This window comes from Neltuma alba, unplaced genomic scaffold (assembly GCF_004799145.2).
Source record: "Neltuma alba isolate B1F8T4 unplaced genomic scaffold, ASM479914v2 tig00010591_pilon, whole genome shotgun sequence".
Taxonomy (NCBI): domain Eukaryota; kingdom Viridiplantae; phylum Streptophyta; class Magnoliopsida; order Fabales; family Fabaceae; genus Neltuma; species Neltuma alba.
The window spans coordinates 106,849-129,870 of record NW_021635454.1 but is presented as its reverse complement, the minus strand read 5'-3'; the positions used below and the strand labels follow the sequence as shown (position 1 = coordinate 129,870).

The following is a 23,022-nucleotide window of genomic DNA, read 5'->3' as shown; positions in this document are numbered from 1 at the left end:
ATGAATGAGAACTAGTTTATTTCTCTCTGTGTGAGCTTTGCTTGCATCCATGTATTCTCGTGAGAATACTCGACAGTATCAAGGGATTGATCAACCTTGTGGTGTCTTCATGGCTAGGGTTGTAAGAGACAGGTTCTCTTAAAGTCCTACCTAGATCAACCATCCGTTCGTTACTTGATTCTAGCCCGTCCATTCATGTGTCACCTCATATCAATTCCTTCATTTATTTAAAAGACCAAAAAGATTTACTTCTTTGTATTCTACCTTTATTGCACCACTATTTTACCAATTCAAACCCCCTTTTTCTTTACCCAAATTAACATGTTTTTGATAACCAATCTAGTTTAGGATTTCCAATTAAGCTCTTCTCGAGAAGAACGATTGGTTGTGACCTACACTGCATTATCTAGTGTAATCACATTCTTGATAACCTGGAAGGTGATATTCCGGTCCGATCAAATGGTCTTTCTAGGATTAAGGTGCTATTGGTGTGCATCTCGTTGGTCATGTCAAGTATATAGAAATCAGCCAGAAACACAAAACATTTCACTTCAACTAACACGTCCTCTAAGATACCTTGGGGATACCTCACACTTCTATCGGCCAAGCCTAATACTACACCTGTGTCCTTTAAAGATTTGATACCTAATTTCTTATGGACAAAAGTAGGCATAACATTGATGGTAGCTCCCAAGTCTAGCAATGCATAAGTAATAGTGAGTTTTCCTATTGTACAAGGAATAGTGTGAGCACCAAAGTCTTTGCATTTGATGGGCAATTGTGGTTTAAACAAGGCACTCACACTAGACCCTAGTTGGATTCTCTTACTATGCTTGTATTTCCTCTTGTTTGTACATATATCCTTCAAAATTTTATCACACTTAGGCATCTTTTTTATCAAATCAAGCATAGGCATATTTACCTCAAGTTTGCTAAATAACTGTAGGAATTCATCATTTTTTTATCATCCACAATCTTCTTACTCACTAAATAAGAATTAGGAAGAGGAAGATCATGAATTTTTACCTCACTACCCTTGCTTGAAGAGGCATGATTGTGTTGGTCTTTCTTGTTGTCCTTCATTTGTGATTCTTCTTTAACTATTGGTGGCTTCAAGGACTTCTTAAGTAGATTTTTCTCTTTAGCACTTTCAAATTTGATAGAAGCTTCTTTAGGAGTAATTTTAGGCTCACTAGAAGTAGAAGGTGATTCCACCACTATTTCCTCGTCAACTTCATCATCCCCAAGCTCTTCATTGAAATCAACTTTTTTACCACTCCTCAAAGTAATGGCATTAAGAGACTTAGGATTTATCATAGTATTAGATGGCATAGAACCACTACTTCTAGCTTGAGTTTCACTTATGTTGTTAGAGAACTTAGTCATATAGGAGTCAAGATTTTATGCTTGGTCTCCCATTGCTCCAACTTAGCAAAAACATTGGACAAACAAGACTCTTCTTGCTCAAGTCTAGATGACAAGCCACTTATTCTAGTTTTCGCATCAACAAGATCATTATTTATATTGGATATGCCCTTCAAAATCAAAGTTATATCATCCTCTTTTTTTTTGAAGATAAAGAGGGTTCATCTATAGGCACCATTTCCCTTGGTAGTTCTCTTGGCCTCCTCCATTAAAATTTTCTTGATTTCCTTCACTCCTCCACTTGAAGTTAAAATTATCCCTCTGTCCAAGGTTATAGGTATTAGAGTAAGGATTTTGCTTTTGAAATTAAGAGTCTATTCCTTGATACATTGCAGAAACCACTTCATATTTATGTGGACACACACTAGAAATATGCACTTGTGATCCACAATAGTCACAACTTGGAGCTACCATAGCTAGAGATTGAGGTGTTGGAATATTCATTGGTTGTTGCACCCTCAAGCTTTCTACTGTGGAGGTAAGCTTAGCCATATCATGAGATAGCTTAATTAACAAAGGATCTCTTAATGAACTTCCTATTCCATTAACTACTCTTGTATCGCTTGAGTTGTGATGTTGTTAATTAAGTACAAATCTCTTAATCAATACCCAAGCATCTTCTGCTACCATGTCCTCAATGGAACCGTGAGCTGCGGCATCAAGCATATCCGCATCATGAGGTTGGAGCCTATTATAGAAATATTGGACCAAATGATTCTCTAGTATTTGGTGGTGGGAACACATGGCCAACGTCTCTTCAAAGCGGTTCCAAAAATCATAAAATGACTCCAGTTCATCTTGTTTGGCTAAAGAAATTTCCTTACAAGAAGTACATGTCTTAGAAGAGGAAATATTTATCTAGAAGAGGAAAAATTTATCTAGAAGAGGAAAAATATTTATCCAAAAAAGCCCTTCTCAAGTTTGTCCAAGACCGATAGGAATTTTCAGCATACCTAGGCAACGTCATATACCATTCCTTAGCTTTTCCTTTAAGGGATAGATGGAAGACTTCAAGCATCACATCATCAACTTTTGCACCAATTAGTTTCATGCTTGAATAGTGCATTTGCAAAGCATTGATGTGTGTATAGGGATTTTCACTTGTCAATCCATAAAATTTACGAAGTGAGTGTACTAATTGACCTTTGATTTCAAAATCATTTTCAAAATTTGGAAAAGTAGCATACAAAGGATCAAAATTAGCATATGTTTGTGTTGCCTCCCTAATTGTTCTTCTCCTATTAGGGTTACCATTGATTCTATTATTCTCATGTCTGCCCTTTGTATTAAGTGTGTTGTTATGTAACTCGTCCCCATTCCCTTTATTCAAGTGTTCTGGTTCATTAGGATTAGGGATTGCTCTTTAGTTCCAACCATGGTGTGTGCATAACAAGGAGAAGTCCAATCAAATTCTATTGCAGGGTCACTAGGAAGTAGGTTAGATGCGTGTGGAGTTGATTCCTCCTTTATCACAACCTTACTAGTTCCTATATTTTTCTTTTCTTTTCTTATTGCTGTAAGGGTTCTCTCTATCTCTAAATTATAAGGCACAAGAGATGAAGATCTCTTTGTCATACACAAGTAATCAAAAGAGTACAAAGTAACAATGTAAACTTGCACACAAGATCAGATTAAAATGGATGATATGAATAAGTGCAAGCAAGTATGAATATGTATATACGAGTATGTATTTATGGACAAAAGAATGTATATGAAGTGTTTATGGGTAGAAGAATGTCAAGAAAATATGAAAAAGGAATGTGAAGTGAATGAGGGAAAAATAAAAAAATTAGGTGTTGGCAGCGGTGAAGCAATATGTTTGTTGCGACAAAGCTATCCCGAGAGGAACTAACAACTCTTTGACAGTACTTGGCCGCAACGAGGCAGAATGGTTGCAGGGTTCAGAAAACAAAATTTAGATAGTTTCCTTTAGTCCTTAATTCAATCACTTCACTATACATATACATTTCATTTATTCCCTTTGGTTAATTTGATATTTGAACTTAGATTACTAGGATAATTCAGCTTCAGCAAGTGAAACAACCTAGGTTATGCTACTGTGTTGGATTTACTTTGTTTTTATTTGACAACCCTATAACAAGGCTTATCAAATTTGGCACTGTTGCCAAGGAGCCCAGCTCCTTAGTAATCCTATGTCCAAATATCATTTTGGACAGGGTTGTTTGTGCAGTACACTTAATTGTTTTTGCTTGAAGTTTTTGGTTTGTGCAAAAGGAAAATTTTTTGGAAAATTAAAACAAAGATTTTAGAAGTGTTTTTGTTTCAGTTTATCTCTCTTGCATACTCAATTTTGGTGCATTGTGGTTGCTGCATAATCATTGGAATTCGCTACCAATCATCTTAATCATCTTGTGCATTTTGATTTTAAAAGTGGTCTTGCGTTTTGGAAGTGTTTTTTTTGCTGTAAAATTGATTTTGAAATTTGTTTTGATTAACTTGGAAGTAATTTTAGAGAAAATATTAAATCTAGATTGCATCTGAACTAGTTTTTGGCATCAGTGCTGTGAGCCTCTGTTAAGCACGTCACGACAACTGTGCTTCGCCATGGCAATCTCTGTTTTTTTGCAAGAAATTTGCTCTCAGGTTTTGTTGCCACGACACACCTATGATTCGATTTGCCATAAAGTCACTTGCTTCTTTAAGATTCGTCACCTTGAGAAGGAGCTTCCCTATCCAACAACTCCAGTTCGTTTCGCGGGTGGATGTTGAAGCACAAAATAAAAAGCCCATTTATCAATAAAACATCGTTGGGCTTGGTCATACAAAAGTCTTACAACTTTCACAATTCTAAATAGCACGCTTTTACTGATTGGTAAATATTATAATTTTTTTTTTTTGCCAGCGATTGGTAAATATTATATATTGCCGATATCATTGTACAAAAATCAATTAAGAATTGAAAGCATTAATGATTTGTCTTTTACCTTTTTGTTCTTATTGTTAAAAATTTTAAAATATTTTTTTTGAAAGAAATTCCAAAACAAATTTGATTTTAATCGTTTTTAACATTATTAGCTCTATACCTTAGTGGCAAATGGCTCCTAATTTTATAGTAAGGAAAAGGTATGTATGATGTACTCAGAAAATATTTTATTCTAATCTAATTAAAACTCTGTTAAATCTAAATTATTAGGTATTTTTGAATTATTATGTATTATTTTTGTCCAACAAATTATTATATATTATTTGAAAATAAATTATTTTGCAACCATTAGAGTACTAAAAATTATTATTTCATAGAATAATAAAAAATTATATATGAATCCTATATAATAAAAATTTCACAAAATCTTAAAATGGATGGTAAGATGATAATGTCGTGACTATTTGTCTCACCCCCTTCTTTTTTTCTTTTTTTTTTTTTGGCCAACAGGTCTCGCCCCCTTTGACAATGTGACTTTTACGTTAAAAAGTTGTAGATCTTTCTCTGATCTGTTGATATTTTATCTGATACTTTGATATTTAAAGTATTATCATTTTAAATTTCAATATTCCAATATATTTTTTTATATCATATAACAAATAAATATATAAAAACATCAATGGAGAAAGTCATATATTTACATCAATATATTTATTGATAAATAATATATGAATGCCTTGGCGTATCTATACATCCAGCTATATTAATGTTATGTACAAAAAAGAATAATTATCGAAGTCATGGAATTTTTAACTCACGTTCGTGTATGCGGATAATCACATGATGAATTTAGAAGAGATTTTTGTTTTTGGAAAATGAAATGGAAAAGTAAGGTATATATAGTTTGCTAAGGGGGCGACGTGGAGGAGGGGGTTCGTAAGAAAGAGTTCGGGTCCCGGTGCTCCTCATTCACTAGCCTTTGGACGCGTGTGCAGAAAAGTCGAATAGCTTCTCTGTCGTGATTGTTCTTCCTCGTCAACTCAGCCTGCTCATACAAGTTACCCTCCGCCAGCTTCAACACCCTTAACCTTGTGTCTGCTATTTCAACCTCTACCTTCTTCTCCTCTGACACCGCCTTTATCTCATCATAACCCAAACGCCTCCTTCCATTTTCAATAGCAGCAGCGGAAGAAGAGGAAGAAGAAGAAAAAAATGACGACGACGACGAATCATCCTCTAAATTTAAAACCGGACTTGCAAGTTGCTTGTACCTTCGAGCCAGGGAGCCATAGGATCTGTGCACGTTGCGGATCGTGCCAACTAGCTCAGGTCTTCTCATGTAGAAGGTTTCGGCTCTTCTCGAGAACGAATCACCATCGTTTTGATCGATAATGCTCACCATCACCTTCGTCTTCTCGTCAAGATCTGTTCATCATTCATGTAGTAATATATATACATATATCACAAGACAGTTTTACAAAGATCAAACCAAACCTATATGACACAAAGCCAATCATCCAAGTGGACTTTAAAGTTGAAACAGAGGAGAGGAAGGTCGGAGAAGCAAACGGTATTTATGTGTGAGTGCGCGCGCTTATCATAAGCACGGATTGAGAAAAGAAAAACATCGAACTAGCTGAAAGCCAAATGACCTGAAAGCGTAGCTTGGAGCCATGGTGATTGAGGAGGACGACTATGGCTATCCTGCCACCATGAGAATGAAGCAGTAGTGTCCTCTCCTTTTGCGTTCTTCATTGTGAACTCGCCCCCGCCTGTTGGCTCTTGCCTGTCTCCACGACCCGCATTTTATTGTCTTTATTATCAGTTTTTCCTTTTCACAGCGTTTTCTTGGTACGGCTTTGACAAGCCTCTACCAACCTCACTTTGCTGGTTTCATTCCCCATCATCTCCACGCATCTCTTTTCCTTGTACCCCGTCTATGCTGTTGCATTTCAAATCTTGACGTCTTTTTATCCAGATCCTTGTTAATGTTATTTATTATTATCATCACTGTTGTCAGCTCCACTTCGTTTTCCATATCTTATGGCACGCTGTTTTAATCAACAAAGACAAGTGTTAGTACTTCCGTTATAAGTTAGCTACGAGATTCCTTACAAGGCACGTCCAACCACCTCATGATGGGAACAGGGCAACTAGAACTACCAAATACGTATTGGCCAATCATAGAGGCGGTGTAAAAGTTATCCTCACATGCAAGGATTAGACTTCAGTTGGTAATCCTAAAAGTAATACTTTTATCACTTTTGGGGCGTGTATTCAGTGTCTTTCAAATTTATACCTTCCCACGGGTAATTTTAAAGGCACTAAACACTTTTTTTTTTTTTTTTAAGGTCCAAGACACTGAGATCGATCAAGCTTAACGAAAGAGCTAAAAACCTGGCGGAATCAAACCCCACCGGCCTTCAAATCGTTAGGATTAAGAGACCAGCATAGATTCGTTTCAGGCATGTGACTACTTATTCTCTCTTTTTCAATTTTTCCTCTTCCCCTTTTTTAAGGACAGAATGGTTTGGCGGGGTTTCAGCTTGAAAATTGCTGGACATTTTGAAACGCGTTAGGGAAAAATAAGAAAACAGAAAAGTTTATAGAGATGGGAGTTATTCCATTGAAGAAAAAGCAGTCAGAGAATGGTAGTCCTTCCGTATTTGCCAGAGACGGGGTGCAAATTCTGCGGTCCTTTCTAGGCACTGCACCCGAATCCTACTATTCAATTGTTGGGCAGGGGTAATGGAGATAATTACAAGCATAATGCCCTTTCCATCTATCTTTCTCATGCACCTGCTATAGAAACCGTAGCCAAGGTACCATAACCCACATAAAACTTGCAATTTGCAGGTGATGTTAGTATTCTCCCGAGCCAAGGCTGGCTTGATTTGAATTTCAAAAAATTGAATGGGGTAGCTTCATTGTCATCAATTATCAGTGAGTTAAACTAGTTAGGTTTGGTTTATATATCCAATGTTTCTTTTTTGACCACCATCGTAACCTCTATTTAATGCACGCTGACACCCAACAAATTCGGGACCCACACGTTCCAGCTTGAAATCACATAACATGGCACCGGAGCTCTTGGTAATTTCTCTCACGAGTCACCAGTAAACTCAAAATTTCAGTCCATTGAAACACCCGAGTGATGTGGCCAGCACAAGGTCCTCCATCAACTGGCCACTGTCGTCATCAGAAGTGACTCTGCACTTTTCTCGCATACTATGAGCAGGCATGATGAATCAAAATTGGCTCTTGGCCACTCCACCCAGCCAACTTCCGACCTGATGGATTTCATACCCAAAATCAATGTGATGCTTGATTTAAGTTTCACGTATTTTAGATTACAAGAGATAATTTGGTTGGTGAATTTTTATGGTTTAATGGAAAAATCCTGCTCATTCGCCCTCCTATAAAGCAAAGCCGATGCTTCCACCCTGTTTTTCATACGGCATAAGAGAAGCAGCACAAGCCAAATTCATCAATAAAGTAGAAACGGAATTTGAGAGCAGGTTAGAACAATAAATTGAGACATCCTCACCAGCCAGGATGGACAACAAATCTGCCAGTGGAAAGAGCCCAGTTCACCTGCTCAAGAGAGAGGACACAAAAAAAGCAAAATGTATTTGTTAGATCCAACCATTTAATATACAACAAAGATTGTCCCTACAGAAGGTAAGATGTTGGTTCAGTTAATTGTCAAATCTAAATCCTCTAAATTTGATTTAATCTATATGCATTAAATTTGAATTTTTAAAAAGTTGTTTACGCTGAAAACAAATTTTTTTTTTTTTTTTGGGAAAGTTACAAGTGAGAAGATTTCTTTTGCCTTCTGCTTTCTTTAATAAACATGTCAATCTTTTAGCAAGGAGGAATTAAAATCCAGAAAGTCTAAATTTATCTAAACGATATTAGATTCAACCATGACGCAAAGTGTGAATCCCCCGATTGAATTGATCCAAATTCAGAAACGATGCCTTCACACCATGTTTGATCTCGGGAAGCAAGAACAATAGAGGAGTTGGCGGGGTAGTCAGCGGAGGACAGAATTTTTCACCTTTTCTTTTGGCTAGAGGGAATATCCACTATTTCTAGTCATCATATGGTTAAAACCAAAACAGAAGAATGAAAGACATGAAATTTAATATTTGATTTTTGTGTTAATATAATTTTTGATCCCAAGGAAATATCGGCACATAAATACTAAGGAGAATTGCAATCAGGTCCCAAGAAAGGGATTTAATTACCTAAAATTCTTTGACAACTAAAGAGCATGCAATGACAAGTTCCAAAGTAAAAAATAACAACAAATTTATACTGCTCAATTGTCAATAGAACTTCTTGGTAATTAAATCCTTTTCTTGGGACCTCACGATAATTCTGCCCATAAATACTACCCAACAAGACCATACCAAAATACCTTGTCAGTCCCAAGGGAATTGGCAACCACATGGGTAACCTGATCATCAATCTGGTTTGTGCAAACAGCACCAAATTGCTCAGCTGTCTGCCACAATGGATGTAGATGAGGATTGGCTTCACCAACAGGAAACACCCTACTAAAAACTATGCGACAACCAGCCAAGATCCTCCTCTGCTCAGAAGCAAGAATGTTTCTGACATCTGCTTCTTCTAAGGATTGAGACGCAAAAAAATTTTGGTGTATCCTTTCAATTACCTATTTGAGTAAGAGAAATAATCATCAACAACAAAACAAAAAATATGAATAAACTGCCACAAATCATGGAGAAAATTGACTATAACCTCACCGCCAAAGAGGATGCAAGGGTCCCATCTTCAGGCCTCTCATCATGATCAATCTCAAGAAGAGAAGGCCCAGGAAGTCCAAATTGACGTCTACTACAGGGGAAGTATGTATACCTACAATACCAATCAACTTAAAATATGAAGCAGCCAATCAGTATACGAAGCAACAAGATGTGTTTTAAGTTTCAGCCCAAGGTACACTGACCTTTCCACCACTATCAGGTTCAGTTTATTATGAGGCCATACTTTCACAGAATCATCTATAATTACGACAGCTGATTCCATCCCCAAAACACCTTCCAGATCTTTGCTTTTGGGAACCCTCTCATCACCATCAAAAAGATCAGTGTCATCACCCCTAGAGATAACTCTCCCAGCAAACAAAACTCCTTTTGGATCAAGCACCTTTGCCATTTGGGTTGCATATAGCTTGTTTCCCATCGTGTAAAGATGCAGCTCAAACAGCTTACTAGCCTATGATGCATATGGGAAATAAGTGCTTTAGCTTAAAATTAAACCTCAGTCCAGCATCTCATCGAAATCATATTTTACAATTTATATTACCTTTTCCAAAAAATTCCAGATCCCTGGTCTTAGTTTGGTCCACATTCCCATATGAGGAAATCGGAAAAGGTGTCTCTGAGCCTTCTCACGGTCTTGTTCTTCTTTCTTTCTCAAGATCTCATCATGCATAGGATCTACTTCCACAAACTAGAAGGGGCAAAGTTAATATGCAGACATGGAAACTTTCACGTACTAAAGAACTCATTCCATGCAAATTACCTTGGCTGAATTGAGAAGTGTGTGATCTAGATCCAAGACAAGGCATAACTTTCTAGCCGCAAACATTTTCTTCTGTTCTGCTATCCTCCTAGCCCTTTCTCTCTGTATCGCAGCTTTCTGCTGCTCATCATAGCCAACAAAAAGATGTTCAACATCTCCCCATGTACTAGGAGGTTGAGAAGAACCTGCTACACCTACTTCAGCAGCTGAACCTAGACCAGTACGCAGATTCTCAGAGTTTGACACTACAGATATCTGTTCCACTCTATCTGGTTCAAGGGGTCCTGATGCAGAAGAAAAGCTTTGACTAATGGCAGAATGGCTTGATGTTGTTTGAGAAACAGACATAATATCAGCTATATTTTTCAGATTCTTAGTGAACTGTCGAGCAATATCAGGTGGTGAAATTGTTTGAGAAGGCATCAATTTTGCATCTGCCCAACCGTCCAGCTTTAGAGCATTTCCGTTGTCCCCTATTCCCTGCATGTTTGATTTAGGGGGTACAATGGCCATGTATTGCTCACTCCCTATGCTCCCACTCTTTTGGAGAGTATTACCATGGAGAATGCGTCGTGGATCACGAGGTTTCATGTGAATCCTTGCTGAATCATCCTGTAGGTTTTGCACCTAAGTATTATATGCAAACTACAATCAGCCAAATGAGATATCCACAGCAAAAAACTTAACCCGATGTTACAACCAATGTCTGGGTCATCCACATATAATTAACAAACAAAATGTTAACAAGTGCTTCGAGTTAAATCAGATTTCACAAAACTAAGGCAATAATGAAATAAATAATGTAAAGATAATGCCAGCATATATTTAAAATGTCAATACTCTGCTCAAAGGATTTTACCATGGAAGTCAATTGTGGGGAAGCTGAAGGAATTTCAGAAGAATTTTGCGAGAGTTCAGTGGTCTTTAATGGACTAACAGCCACAGTTGAGTCTGCTCCCATCATAAAGCTTGTGCTTGGAGGATGTGGCGCAGGTGTAGCAGAATCAGCAGATTTCTGGATCACTTCTTCTGCTAATCTTCGTTGCCCTACGAGTATGTTTAGCAAAATAGATGGGTTTACGGCTAAACCCTTCAACAAAGCAGGCAAGGAAGCAGTGGCATTAGAAATAGGTGCCACCTCATTTCCATTGCTTGTTGTGATAACATTGAAACTGCTGGAACCAGTACAAGGACCAGTTATTGCACTAGTAATCATTTTGGCTTCAGCTTCCACATTCACTGACAATTGGTTCTTGTTCATCAACTGAGATCCAGCTGCAGAAGTCTCCTCCAACCAACCACCAATTCCAGATGCAGTTCTTACGTCTCTTGTGTCATTCCCGGGTTTTTCCAATTCATTTTTCTGTCTTTTTACAGCAAAATCTAAACATGGAGCTTCAATAGCCTTTTGCTTCTTTGAAATTACAGTTCCAACATTTTCCACTTTAGTTGGATTGTCCATTACTGAATGTCGATTAAGATCCAAAGCACCATCAGAATTAATGAATCGACGCCTAGGATCCCGACTCTTTGCTGAAGATTTTACTGGGTGAGACCCAGATCCTGTTGTTGCATCATTTCTAGAAGTAGTCAGTCCATGCAAGCTGGATCTGTCCGCAGATGTTAAAGATGTTGGTTGATCCAAAAGAGAAGGCTTAACAGTCCCTAGAGAACCAACACTAGATGCACTAGATACCTCCTCACTTGTATCAACAGCCCCATCATCACCATTGTCTGATGGAGTTGGACTTGGAAGCTTATCGTTCATCAAAAAAGAACTTCCACCAAACTTCTGTTGATAGGTGGAAACAGCTTTCAAGGCATCAGTCTCATAATGATGCAACTTAGAAGCTTCACTTTCTTGTTCTATCTTAATAGAAAGCAAACTGGATTTAACCAATTCTTCATTAACAGAAAATGCTTTGTTCACAGGGAAGCTAGATGGGGCTTCACGAGTTGGTGATGGCAGGCTATCTACATCATGATCCTTATGAAGGTCTAGCAAAGGAAGCAGAGCCCCTCTACCTTTCACATTAGTTTGAGCAGATTTCAAAACTTCTGGTACCTCAATAGCATTACCAATAACCACAGTCCGAGGAACCACATGGTCTGAAGGCTTACTAGAAGAAATCAATTCACCAGAAGCGACTGATACCTCCTTGTCCCTAACCTCTTCACTTGACAATTCTTTTTCTTTACTAGTCAGTGACGAGTTGTAATCAATAGAATCCAAAGAAGTAACCATGGACTGAATCTGTAAAAACCAAATAAAAATCCATGTTTCAGAGATAATCTTATCTATTACTTCTAGATAGAACATCGTTAGGGTGATCACTCCCTAAAACAAGTAAAAATAAACAACACCTCTTCCATATGTTCTGGAGAAAATATAAAAGGGCTCTCATTCTTCACAGAGGAAAGCAGTCTGAAATCAAAATTGCAGTCAAGTAATCAAGTTAGTCTGAGTAAGGTAATCAATTGCCTCTATGTTCACATAGGTTACAACTATCAAATACAAAGTTAAATCTGAAAACCTTAATACGCTGTCCTTGTTCCGTTCCCTTTGAGAACTGTTCATGGAGAAGAATACCTACAATGAAGAAAAAGTAGTTAAGAAACTATAAAACAACTTCCACTGAGAGAATGTATAAGTACAATAGCGTTGGGTGACCGGGGGAAGTACAAAAACGATCAGGATTGCAATTTAATGAGAATGCCGGGGTTCTTACAGTATTGACAACTTTTATTGCATGGAGTGACATTTGAATGAGAGCATCCTTTTGAGAAACAACGGATGCAGAAATTAATTCCATCAAGCTCTGTAAGGCATTCTGAAGTTGACAACAAGTTTCGGCAAATGATCTACAAGAACGCAGAAAATCAATTGACAAGTGTTTTCCATGGCACCGTTTGGGCAATATTAGCAAAAAGGAAATCCAACAACTATTCTACACTTTTACTTACTTCTCCGCATTGGCGATGGTAATGTCCTCGAGCACTTGCCGAACGGACACTTGGTTGTCCGACTCCTTTGCCTGTGAGTTACTATCTGAAGCTTCGTCAAAATTCAAAATTTCGGTTTCTTCAGCGCTCTCTGCATCAATATCAATCTCACCTTCTTCCAATTCGCCATCCTCTTTGTCAACATCTACAACTTCAACTCTACCATCCGTCAGGTTATTAACAACTTCCTTTTCCTTGGTGCAGGAATTTTCTTTAGCATGGAGGGAAGGAGAAGATGAACGATTGGAGTTTTGATTAGAATCAAGGTCCATAACAAAAATCTCATTAAGAGGTTTATTCTGGACGGCTTGTGCCCAAGCTAGATTATACAATCCAGAAGCATATCCCCGACAAATGCTAGGATATTTGGTATAGAGATCACGCACCGCCCAAACCCTAGCATCCCTTTTGCGTTTGGTGAGATTAAGATCTTGGTTATTGAAATCCTCTTCAGTGATCTCTTCCACTGATGCCGTATCCGAAATTTCTCCCTCTTCTACGTCTTCGACTTTAGGGTTATGATCTTTACCCATCTTAACCAGGATTTCTGGCCCCTCAATCTCTTTCAAATTATTCCACTTAACAAAATTGGGTTCGCCACTGACCATATATACGTTTATTCAAACTTTTGGTCAATTGCAATCCATTAAAATAAAAGGAAATTCTGACGAAGGAAAAATAATCAACATAAATTAAGATTCACTCCTCTCTTTCTTAAATTTGCCCAAAGATCAGACTACAATAGCTGGCGCCGTCAAGTTGAGAAATTCAGCGTGAGATCTGCTAAGCAGAGTTGCAGATCGCAGTTTGGTCGTCAGATCAAGACGACGCAATAGCAATACATCCCGCCCGGGGGGGGGGGAGAAAAAGTAGACGAAGATACGCACGAATGAACAGAAACGAACTGATTAATGGCAGGAGGAAATAGGTTCCTTCTTGAGCTCCAGGGGCAACTTTATATGAACGAAGCGAATCTAAGCCATACACGTCAGCGATCCGGAAAAAACAAGTGGGGCTTCGAAGCAAATGTTTAGGAGGCCGCGAACCAAGCAGAGCATGCAAAAAGTCAAAACTCATTGGGTACAGCTAGAGGTGGAAACTGACCAGACAGCCTGTAAAAGGCCTACAGCCTGGTCTGTATTTGGCCTTATCTGTTTCTACCTTTAGGTACAGCATCTTTGCCCAAAAGTAAAAAAACATATACCTAAAATACAAATATAAATATGGGCGAAGTTTTTTTTTTTTTTTCATGATTTCTTTGCTCAAAAAATTTTTTTTTTCATAATTTCATTCATGTGATTTTGTCTAATTGTTATATATTCCCAAAGTCAAACTGTTTTATTAAAGATAAACGAATTTAAAACTTAATTTTCTTTTTAATAATACACACTTTATAATAAATCGTATGAATAATAATATATGATGTAAAATTTATAATAACCTCATTATAAACAAAGTATCGAATATGAACAATGCAGATTGCTTCCCACTTCATGTGAATATGATGCATTATGAACCTATTTGGTTGTGTTATAAAATGATAGATTCATCAAATTTATTGAAAATCAAAGAGATTTTTTGGTAACAAGAAAATTACGCATTACGTATACATAAGAGACAAAAGCCTACTAAGCATGCATGTCCCTTAAATCTAACAGGAGATACGAAAGTTTCCAAGGGATCATGCTGCTGCAAAGTAACATTAGTTGAAGCAGAAAGGCCCCAAGATTTGCCGAAGGTGAGATCCAACACTCGCGAAGCTTTATGAAGTTGAATCATATATTAGCACCCAGCAGAGCTAACGATGAGAGTACAACGGCTATCTTATGTGGAATTTATTGAGCCAAAAATTATGAGTAATGAGTCGCAGGTCACTCCACATGAGAGTATGAATAACTTCTGTCCTTCGTCGCATATCTCCACTTTGGTTTTGCTGAGCAATAGGTAAGCTTTTGTTTTGGACGACACAGTGGACATTACATGCTTCGGAGTGCACCTTGTCCCAGCATGACAAATCTAATTTCGAACAAACCATATACAACGTATCAAGGACATGAAAAGGTAAGCCAGAGTGGGAGAGTTTCATCTATATGGCTAGCCATCCAAAACCATAACCATTTATTTATATCCAAGTGAGATGAAAGGTCATCAGTTTTAATACCTAATGAACTAGCAAACCAACAAGCTCTGGAAAAAGGGTAGTAAAATAAGGATTTTCTAACGATTCATGCATCCATATCATCATAATAGAAAAAAGCAAACCACCACATCTATGAGATGGCGATTCTTCAGGAATAGATTAGTTAATTGGAAGAATTCGTCTCACTATCTTTCAAAGCAAAATTTGATTCTAGGCAGAATTGGGGTATTCTAATTTTTATCCCTAAGATTTAAGTAAATTTATACATAAATAAACTATTAAAACATAATAATTGACAGTTATTTTTGCTCATATTTGATAATTAAAAACCGTCAAGTATGCTTGCGTCATATATTTTGATAGATGATATTTGACGGTTATTTGTTGGTAATATTTGACAGTTCTAAAATTAAAACCGTCAAGTATTGATGACCAATTTTATGGTTAATGGCTTCAATTACTTGATAGTTACTTATAAACCATCAAGTATTCTCACAATACTTGATGGTTATTAAAAGAACCATCAATTATTATTGAAATATTTGACGGTTTTAGACTAATAATTGTCAAGTATTTTCAGAATTTTTTTTAATACTGGTGCTGCTTTTCTAACAGCCCCCCTGCATTATGAAATTTCATACAAAGCAGCATTATTCAATAAGAAGAACCATGCCAGCATTCAAATCAGTATACAGAAATCAATAATTCAGTCATATGAATCTAATTAACCATCTACCAGACAGAAATTTACATTATATGCATCTTAATAACAAACCAAATGTCACATAATATGTTGTCTTAAGCCAAATCAAAATCAAAATTTTAGACAAGTACAAAAGGCAAAAGCAAAAAACCAACCAAAACCAAAATTGGCCAATTGTCAAAAATCGCAAGAAAATTGTTCAATACCAAAACTAACAGCATAATATTGAAACTAAAGTAGTCTTCTACTTCCCTCTCTATTTTGTCCCCACTGACAGTACAAAGCCATTGCCAACTTGTCAACAATTTCTTCCATCTGAGCAGATGAATACACTATGCAATATGTGTTGGCAAAGTACTGTATATAAAAGCAAATTGAAGTTAGATATAAATATATAGCTACACTAAGTATAATTCTAAAATATATAAATTGAACTTTAATATGCATATTCCCTTCACAGGGATTATGTTGGAATTATGCATAATTATCTCCTTCATGAATTTTATCACATAATACCCACTGTTGGATTTTTTGCTTGGCTAACGTGAGCTCTATAAAGAATAGGAAAGGAAAATATATGAGTCAATCATATAAATAAACCATATTTAGCAAAATAGTAAATAACGGTAATGAATACATTCACTTTCTTCCACGAGAAGGCTGAGTCGAATTGGCCCTTTTTAGATCGGAGGGCAGGGTAAGGCTTGATCTATGCGATATAGCCACAAAGCTCTAAGAAGACAAGAAAATTGAATATTAATGATTGTCAAAAATTATATTGAAGCAAGAAATTAAATTAAATACGAATAATAGATATAAATATTACTTATTAAACAATGAAACCATAAAGAGTCGATTGGTTGGATCCCTATAAAGAGAATCGAGATACCAAATCGTTGGATTTGCAAGATTGACCACAATCAACATCCAGTGTCTACTAATTATAAGAAAGACAATTAGAACAATTACAAAATATTTGAAAATAAAAGAATTTAAGGAAGAAGTTCAGTATACTATCCTTGACAGTAAGGCACAAAAAACAAAGTATCCCTAGTCTTTACTGCCCTTGAAATGAAGATATCTGCCAAGTCTCTGGATAAGTCTTTCTTCTTCATATCAAGGCTATGGCCAGTAAAATTGTGGGGCTTGATAATGTTGAACTTGTCATCGAGGCCACTGGGAATTATAAAACTCTTGTAAAGATACCTAAATCAACAAACAAACAGATCAATAGAATAAATGTTCAAGTAGTTAAGTATTTAATCAAAGTTTTAAGAAATACCTAATATAAAAGTTACAACCATTTGTGCTACCCATTCCATGCGTTAGAATTTCCTTTAATACGTCATTTGTGATGTAGTCAGATGAGGATCTACCATAGATCTCTAGCTCAAAATCTAGGAGAATCATTAAGAAATCGCCATATTCTAATCTAGCCCCAATTGTATATTCCTCAAGATATATTCAGAATCTTGATGATTTTGCTTGAATGGGCTCAAAGGGCTATTTTTGTGTCGATGATAATGAGTGATTGTCCAATAGGCTTTTCTTCCCTTTAGACTGACAAACACATAGTTACTAATTAAAATAGAGTTTATTTTAAATCAATTGAAGGTTTCAACATATACATACCTTTGTAGATTGTCCTAATGTAAGAAGATGGCCAGACCAAGCAATAAAGCTACCTACGGCTTGAGCTATTGTCTCTGCATCTGGGGTGGGCATAGGAATGGCATAGTTAGGATCAATGGCAGTGTTCAATTGTACCCTCATATGATCAACAAGGAGAGGCATATTATGAATCATGCTCTCCCCTAGTAAATTGAATATGCGGCCTATTGCAACCGTGTGATGTTTAGGTACTACACACTAAACGTCCACTTCACCTTGAATAAACATATGATCAAGTTAGTGTGATATGAAAATAATTTAATGCAATCGTGTAAACACAAGCAATATTATACCTCAGGTAGTGAGGGGAATGTGCAACTGTCTTTCCCACTTGGGCTAAGATTTTGAAGCCGGCTGTGGTGCTTGATTCTTGATCAGTTGATCAACCAGGAGCTAATAAAACCATATCTTTATATGGTTTTCTCAAGTATTTTCTACTATTTTGTAACACTTTTACTCTCATTATGCATGCATTTGTAGCTTTTTGGTTACATTGATTCGCGCATTGCATTTTGCTATTTAAGGGGTAAAAAGGGTCAATTCTCATTCCTTAATTGTAATTGCCTTTATCTGTAACTTGTTAGTCTTTACAAAGCTCTTTGTTATGATTTTCAGGCAATTAGAGAAGGACCTAAGACCCAAGATAAAGCATTAATAGAGCCACAATGTTACAAGGATCAAAACAAAGAGTTTGGAATGTTCTACCTCCCCAGGTCATGTCATGGATTGCTGAGGTCACAACCTAGATGCCCTTTTAATGAAATTACGTGTTTTGGAGCTAAGTCAAGATTGAATGCTCTTTATCTTCCTAGGTCGCAATATGAAACTTCCGAGGTCACAACCTAGACCCCTAAGTTGTGACCTGAGTGCGTTAATTGAAGCTATGCGTTTTGGAATAGGTTTCTATGCTTCTACACCTAAAGGTCTATACCTAAAGGGGGCAGCTACCATGAAGACTTACTCTCCCATTCTTTAGATTTGCATAGGTTTGAGCCACTATCATCTCCGCTCAAGCCTCTATTAATTCCATACCTAAAACCTTAATTTTTCTCCACTCATTCATCATTTTCTGCAATTCTAAACTGATCAAACCACTCTGACCACCTTCTTCTCCATTTTTCCAACCCCATTTTAAGTTTCCCTCATAGCTGTTCATACCTGGAGTGATGGCAATCAGTTTGAAGACATAAGATGCTAAATCTTTAGCCTCTTAGTGATGGAAGATAAAGCTTGAGCTCAAGGACTTAATAGGGGAGTTATCAGTCTAAACCTGTGCTTAATTCTGTGTTAGAGATTTCTGGATATAGGGATTTCTGCGTTTGTATTAGACCTGGTTTATGATTGTAAATCTTGTGTTTAGACTCCTAAGTGTATTTGGATTAGATGTTGTTGATGTTTGATCATTTATACAAATATTTCAGTTGGGAATCCTGGTGTTCAATAAATAATCAGTGATTATTGATGATTAATCTGTGTGCTTGGTATTCTTTGATTGTTGATTGACATTTCAAGGGCATTGCATCATCCATTCATCTGCACTCTAAGTGGTTTTTAACAATGTTTTAAAAGGTGTTAATTAACTTTGATTAAAGTAAGTTTTCATTAATTAAGACATTGGACTCAAGTGATTACTTGGGGTTTTTCTTTAGACTTAGAGATTTCTAAAACTCCCATTCATTTTAAGAGCAGTGATAGTCGAGTTTTCATAATCAAGAGACTAGTTTACCATAATTTCCTTTAATCCAAAACATTTCTTCATTCATTTTAAAATCCCAAAAACACATTTATTTCTCTGTACTTTACATTTATTGCACTGTCTTTAAAACAATTAAAACCCCATTTTTCTTTACCCAAATCATCATGTTTTTTATTACCAATTTAAACTAAGTTGTTTTCCAATAAAGCATTCCTTGAGAAGAATGCTTGGTTATACCCTATATTACATTATCTGGTGCAATCAAAATTTTGATGACCCAAAAGGTGACATTCTGGTCTGATCAATAGCGCCGTTACTGGGGAGCCAACAAATTGGTTCCCTAGCAATTGGTTTTCCATACCATTGTGACTTGGGTCGATTCTTATTGAGTTTTAGTTTTTAAACTTAGCTTTTGCATTTCATAGCATAAAAATTTTTGCAAATAGAAACAAACATCATGCTTTTCCATACTTTGGCATTTGCATTCTTGCACAGCATTTTGCATTTTGTTCTGACTTGATCCTGAATGTTTTGGCTAATTGCTTGAAGTTTTGAACTCTGTGCATAGTTTGTTGAGTATCTGGTTAAAGAACTTAGTGAACTTTTCAAAGGTTTTGCGAAGGCAGCTCTCTGTGACTTGAAGTTGCAACCTCAATGCTTAAGCCGTGACCTGACTTGTGGCTTGTCACGACCCCAGCCTTTTGTTTTCCAATGTTACTCTCAGTTTGTTCAAGTCATGACTTGGATTGTTCCAAGTCGTGACCTCAGCTCCTTGTTCACTCCTGGTTGCTTTCTGTGCACTCAAGTCGCGACCTAAGTTGTTTTTCTACTGAAACTTTTTTGAGTATCCAGACTTACTCTTTTTTTCCTGGCATAGCCTTGCTTCCTGCACATACTTTGAGAGTGTATAACACTTACAACATCTCATAGCCCGCTCCTTTTACAAGACCAATCCCCTTTATCTAGTGAGAGTAAGCAAATAGAAGAGAAAATCATGGCTGAAGTACCTCCTAGTGGTAGGAATGGGAATGACAATCATAATAGACCTAATAATGGAGGTAATGAGGGGCAGGGAGAGAATAATGGCCAAAATAGGATCCCTGGACAACCTAGGGGTAGAATTATTAAGGAATTAACTCAATCTGATGGGAATTTTGATCTTGCCTGGTACTTTCCTACTTTTAATGTAGATTTTGAAATTAAACGTCAATTGATCTACTCACTATCTAAATTTTATGGTCTTGCAGGAGAAAACCCGTACCTTCATCTCTGGACTCTTTACATGCAGTGCTTGTCCATGAAGCCAGTAGGGGCAAGTATCGATGATGTGATGTGGAAGGTGTTTCATCTATCATTGGAGGGAACGACTAAAGAATGGTAAATGAACCTACCACTTTATGTGGACAATGCTTATGAATCTTGGACCAGTCTAAAGAAAGCATTTTTGGATAAGTATTTTCCCTCTACCAAGATTTCAGCTGCCCATAAGGAAATTTCTATAGGTAAGCAAGAACCATTCGAGTCGTTCTTTGAATTCTGAGACCGATTTCAAGAAATGCTTATCCAGTGCCCCAATCATCAAATTCTTGAAGAGCACTTGGTATAGTTTTTCTATAATGGGTTGTTGAGATATGATGCCCAAGTCCTGGATGCCGCTGTAAATGGATTCGTGGAGAATATGGAACCAAGAACTGCATGGGAATTAATTAGAACTTTTGCTCTTAACTGACAACATATAGGCTCAAGGGATACAAGGGACCACAAAACTGAAAGGGATCCACTGTTGGTCAAACTAGCACAAGATATGTCCAAGCTTGCAAACACTGTTGAAAGTCTCTGCTCTAACAAGACACGGTCTCTTGCTTTAGTGGCTACAAGTTGTGGGCTTTATGACTCTCTGATACACACAACTCAAAACTGCCTTAGGCTAGTTGAAGAAGTTAATGCTATGCACCAAGAAAGAGAGGGGCAATATCAGAAAAGAGACCCCTACTCATATACATACAGCTCTGATTGGAGAGACCACCCAAACTTTAAATGGGGAGGAGGAGCAAATAGGCCAAATCAGTTCCAGGGCAATCAATTTCACTATGCTAGAGCTTCCTCAAGCAATCTTCAAGATCCTTTAAGAGCAATAGTGACAACTCCATAAAATGCTATGGTATCTCAACCACTGCTAAGAGGGGATGACACTTCTCAACTATTGAAGAGTATGGCTGCACATGTGATAAATATCAAAGGACGAATAAAGGAGAGTGATGATAAATTCATCTCTATAACCACCATCTTGCAAGGGATGTAGAAGGATAACTCATACATGCCCAAGAAATTAGAGAAGCTTGCTTTGAAGAACACCGATATCACTAGTCATTTGACCCAACTGTCTAACACGGTCAATGACATACAAGCCAAAAGTAGGGGAAGCATTCCCTCCAATACAGTGATCAACCCAAAAGGCCTCAATGCAATAACCCTAAGAAGTGATAGGAAGGTTCATTTTGAAGGTGAAAGAACCGATAGAGCTGAAAGTAATCAAGAGGTAGGAAGCCCTCCACTTCCCCCAATGAGGCTTGGCGAGTCTAAAAGGTCAAAAGAAAAAGAGCTCATAAAGAGGGCAAGAGCACAAACTAATCCAGAAGAGGAGTCAACTCAAGCATAAGACCAAGTACCTCAAAAAGCTATACTGGAAGATGAAAACACTATAGAGAGCTCAGCTTACAAAGGCAAACAAAAGGAGGACAAGGCAGAGACTAGCATGCAAGGAGCCTTTAAGCCTTCAGGTAAGGAGGTAAGTGCTAAAGATCTTCTTTTCCCTAAAGCCTATTTCCCTAGTAAGAAAAAGTTTGATGCTGAGTTTGCCATTGATGCTTACATTCTATTTAACAAACTGGAAATTAATGTGCCCATAATTCAATTCTTAAGAGGAAACCTTAAATACTTTAAATTATTAAAGGAATTGTGTAATGATAAGCAAAAGTTTAGGCCTCTTAAGAGAATCCAAGTGAATGCCAATGTGTTATCCTTATTCAAAGCTGAACTACTAGTTAAGTGTCAAGATCCTGGATCTTACACCATCCTATGTACCATAGGAAAGGTTCACATTAAGGGAGTATTGTTAAATTGAAGAGCTGCTATAAATGTCATGCCTTGGTCAGTTTCTTTGGCTTTAAGGATGATAAATGGCATCAAAGACACAAGTATAGTACTCTAACTAGCAGATAGGTCTATTAAGTACCCCAAGGGAATTATAAAGGACATTCTTTTTCAAGTTAAAGACCTAGTATTTCCTGCTAATTTCTATGTTCTGGACATGTCCAATGAACTTGCAAATAAGAGTACTCTGATTCTAGGAAGACCTTTCTTGCAAACTTCCAAAACCATCATAAGCATGAAGCATAGCTGTATAACAATAGAAGTAGGAGATCATATTGTAACTTTTAATATGAATAAAGCCATGCATTATCCCTTTGATAATTTTGCATTCATGGGTTTAAATGCCATTAATTTAGTTGTCGAGCAAGCTAGGGATGAGCATGAGCTGCATATGCATGATGATCATGACATGTGTTCACCTAAATTGATTGATTCTTCTGCTGAACCATCACATGTGTGAGCTTGACTTGTCTTTGAGTGCATATGATGAATATTTCAATTCCCTCTCTTCTGTTTATTCATTTTCTAGTTCTTGCGGAGATGAGGTACCATGCATTAATTCTTTAGAAATTGATAGCATGCTTTTTATTTCTTAAGATTTTTTTCTATCGAGTTTTGATTCCATTTCTGCATTCACAAATGATTTTGGCCTTGGAAAGGGTCTATTAGCTAATGATGCAGGTGTTTAAGAAGTGGTGGGTACTGGGAGTGGAGCAAAATATGAGGATATGAGCCTCTATGAGTTGAGGTCGCGACCCGAGGGTTCTCAAATCGCGACTTTAGACCAAAAC

At 37.1% G+C, this 23,022-nt stretch overlaps 3 protein-coding genes across 4 annotated transcripts; all 3 read right to left on the bottom strand.

Moving 5' to 3' along the window:
- Positions 1-415: 415 nt before the first annotated feature.
- LOC114757251 (uncharacterized) lies at positions 416-1,386 on the bottom strand. The gene is made up of 2 exons (XM_028946244.1): positions 1,027-1,386; positions 416-940 (listed from the first exon to the last, which is right to left on the bottom strand). Exons 1-2 carry the CDS (start codon positions 1,384-1,386, stop codon positions 416-418), a joined length of 885 nt encoding a protein of 294 aa, XP_028802077.1.
- A 3,652-nt stretch (positions 1,387-5,038) lies between these two features.
- LOC114757253 (protein NETWORKED 3A-like) lies at positions 5,039-6,552 on the bottom strand. 2 transcript variants are annotated; one of them, XM_028946247.1, is made up of 3 exons: positions 5,962-6,552; positions 5,581-5,734; positions 5,039-5,472 (listed from the first exon to the last, which is right to left on the bottom strand). In XM_028946247.1, the coding sequence occupies exons 1-3, from the start codon at positions 6,062-6,064 to the stop codon at positions 5,217-5,219; spliced, it is 513 nt and encodes a 170-aa protein (XP_028802080.1). In that variant the 5' UTR covers positions 6,065-6,552; the 3' UTR covers positions 5,039-5,216. The 2 variants fall into 2 exon arrangements, with proteins under 2 accessions (XP_028802080.1, XP_028802079.1); XM_028946246.1 differs by having other exon boundaries at positions 5,039-5,734; positions 5,962-6,549.
- A 359-nt stretch (positions 6,553-6,911) lies between these two features.
- Positions 6,912-13,725, bottom strand: LOC114757252 (RNA polymerase II C-terminal domain phosphatase-like 3). Its single transcript, XM_028946245.1, has 12 exons — positions 12,830-13,725; positions 12,595-12,727; positions 12,400-12,455; positions 12,230-12,290; positions 10,725-12,119; positions 9,866-10,492; positions 9,647-9,793; positions 9,288-9,556; positions 9,085-9,196; positions 8,736-8,993; positions 7,857-7,903; positions 6,912-7,752 (listed from the first exon to the last, which is right to left on the bottom strand). The coding sequence occupies exons 1-12, from the start codon at positions 13,474-13,476 to the stop codon at positions 7,689-7,691; spliced, it is 3,816 nt and encodes a 1,271-aa protein (XP_028802078.1). The 5' UTR covers positions 13,477-13,725; the 3' UTR covers positions 6,912-7,688.
- Positions 13,726-23,022: the final 9,297 nt, after the last annotated feature.

Bases quoted from the DNA above. Each gene is read 5' to 3' on its own strand.
- LOC114757252 (XM_028946245.1), bottom strand. From the start codon at position 13,476: ATGGTCAGTGGCGAACCCAATTTTGTTAAGTGGAATAATTTGAAAGAG. The intron at 8,994-9,084 runs GTGAGGTTATAG...TTACTCAAATAG, and splicing joins CCCTTGCATCCTCTTTGGCG to GTAATTGAAAGGATACACCA. The intron at 7,753-7,856 runs GTGAGGATGTCT...TATGAAAAACAG, and splicing joins TTTGTTGTCCATCCTGGCTG to GGTGGAAGCATCGGCTTTGC.
- LOC114757253 (XM_028946246.1), bottom strand. From the start codon at position 6,064: ATGAAGAACGCAAAAGGAGAGGACACTACTGCTTCATTCTCATGGTGG. The intron at 5,735-5,961 runs GTCATTTGGCTT...AATGATGAACAG, and splicing joins GCTCCAAGCTACGCTTTCAG to ATCTTGACGAGAAGACGAAG.
- LOC114757251 (XM_028946244.1), bottom strand. From the start codon at position 1,386: ATGACTAAGTTCTCTAACAACATAAGTGAAACTCAAGCTAGAAGTAGT. The intron at 941-1,026 runs GTAAAAATTCAT...GAATTCCTACAG, and splicing joins CTTCAAGCAAGGGTAGTGAG to TTATTTAGCAAACTTGAGGT.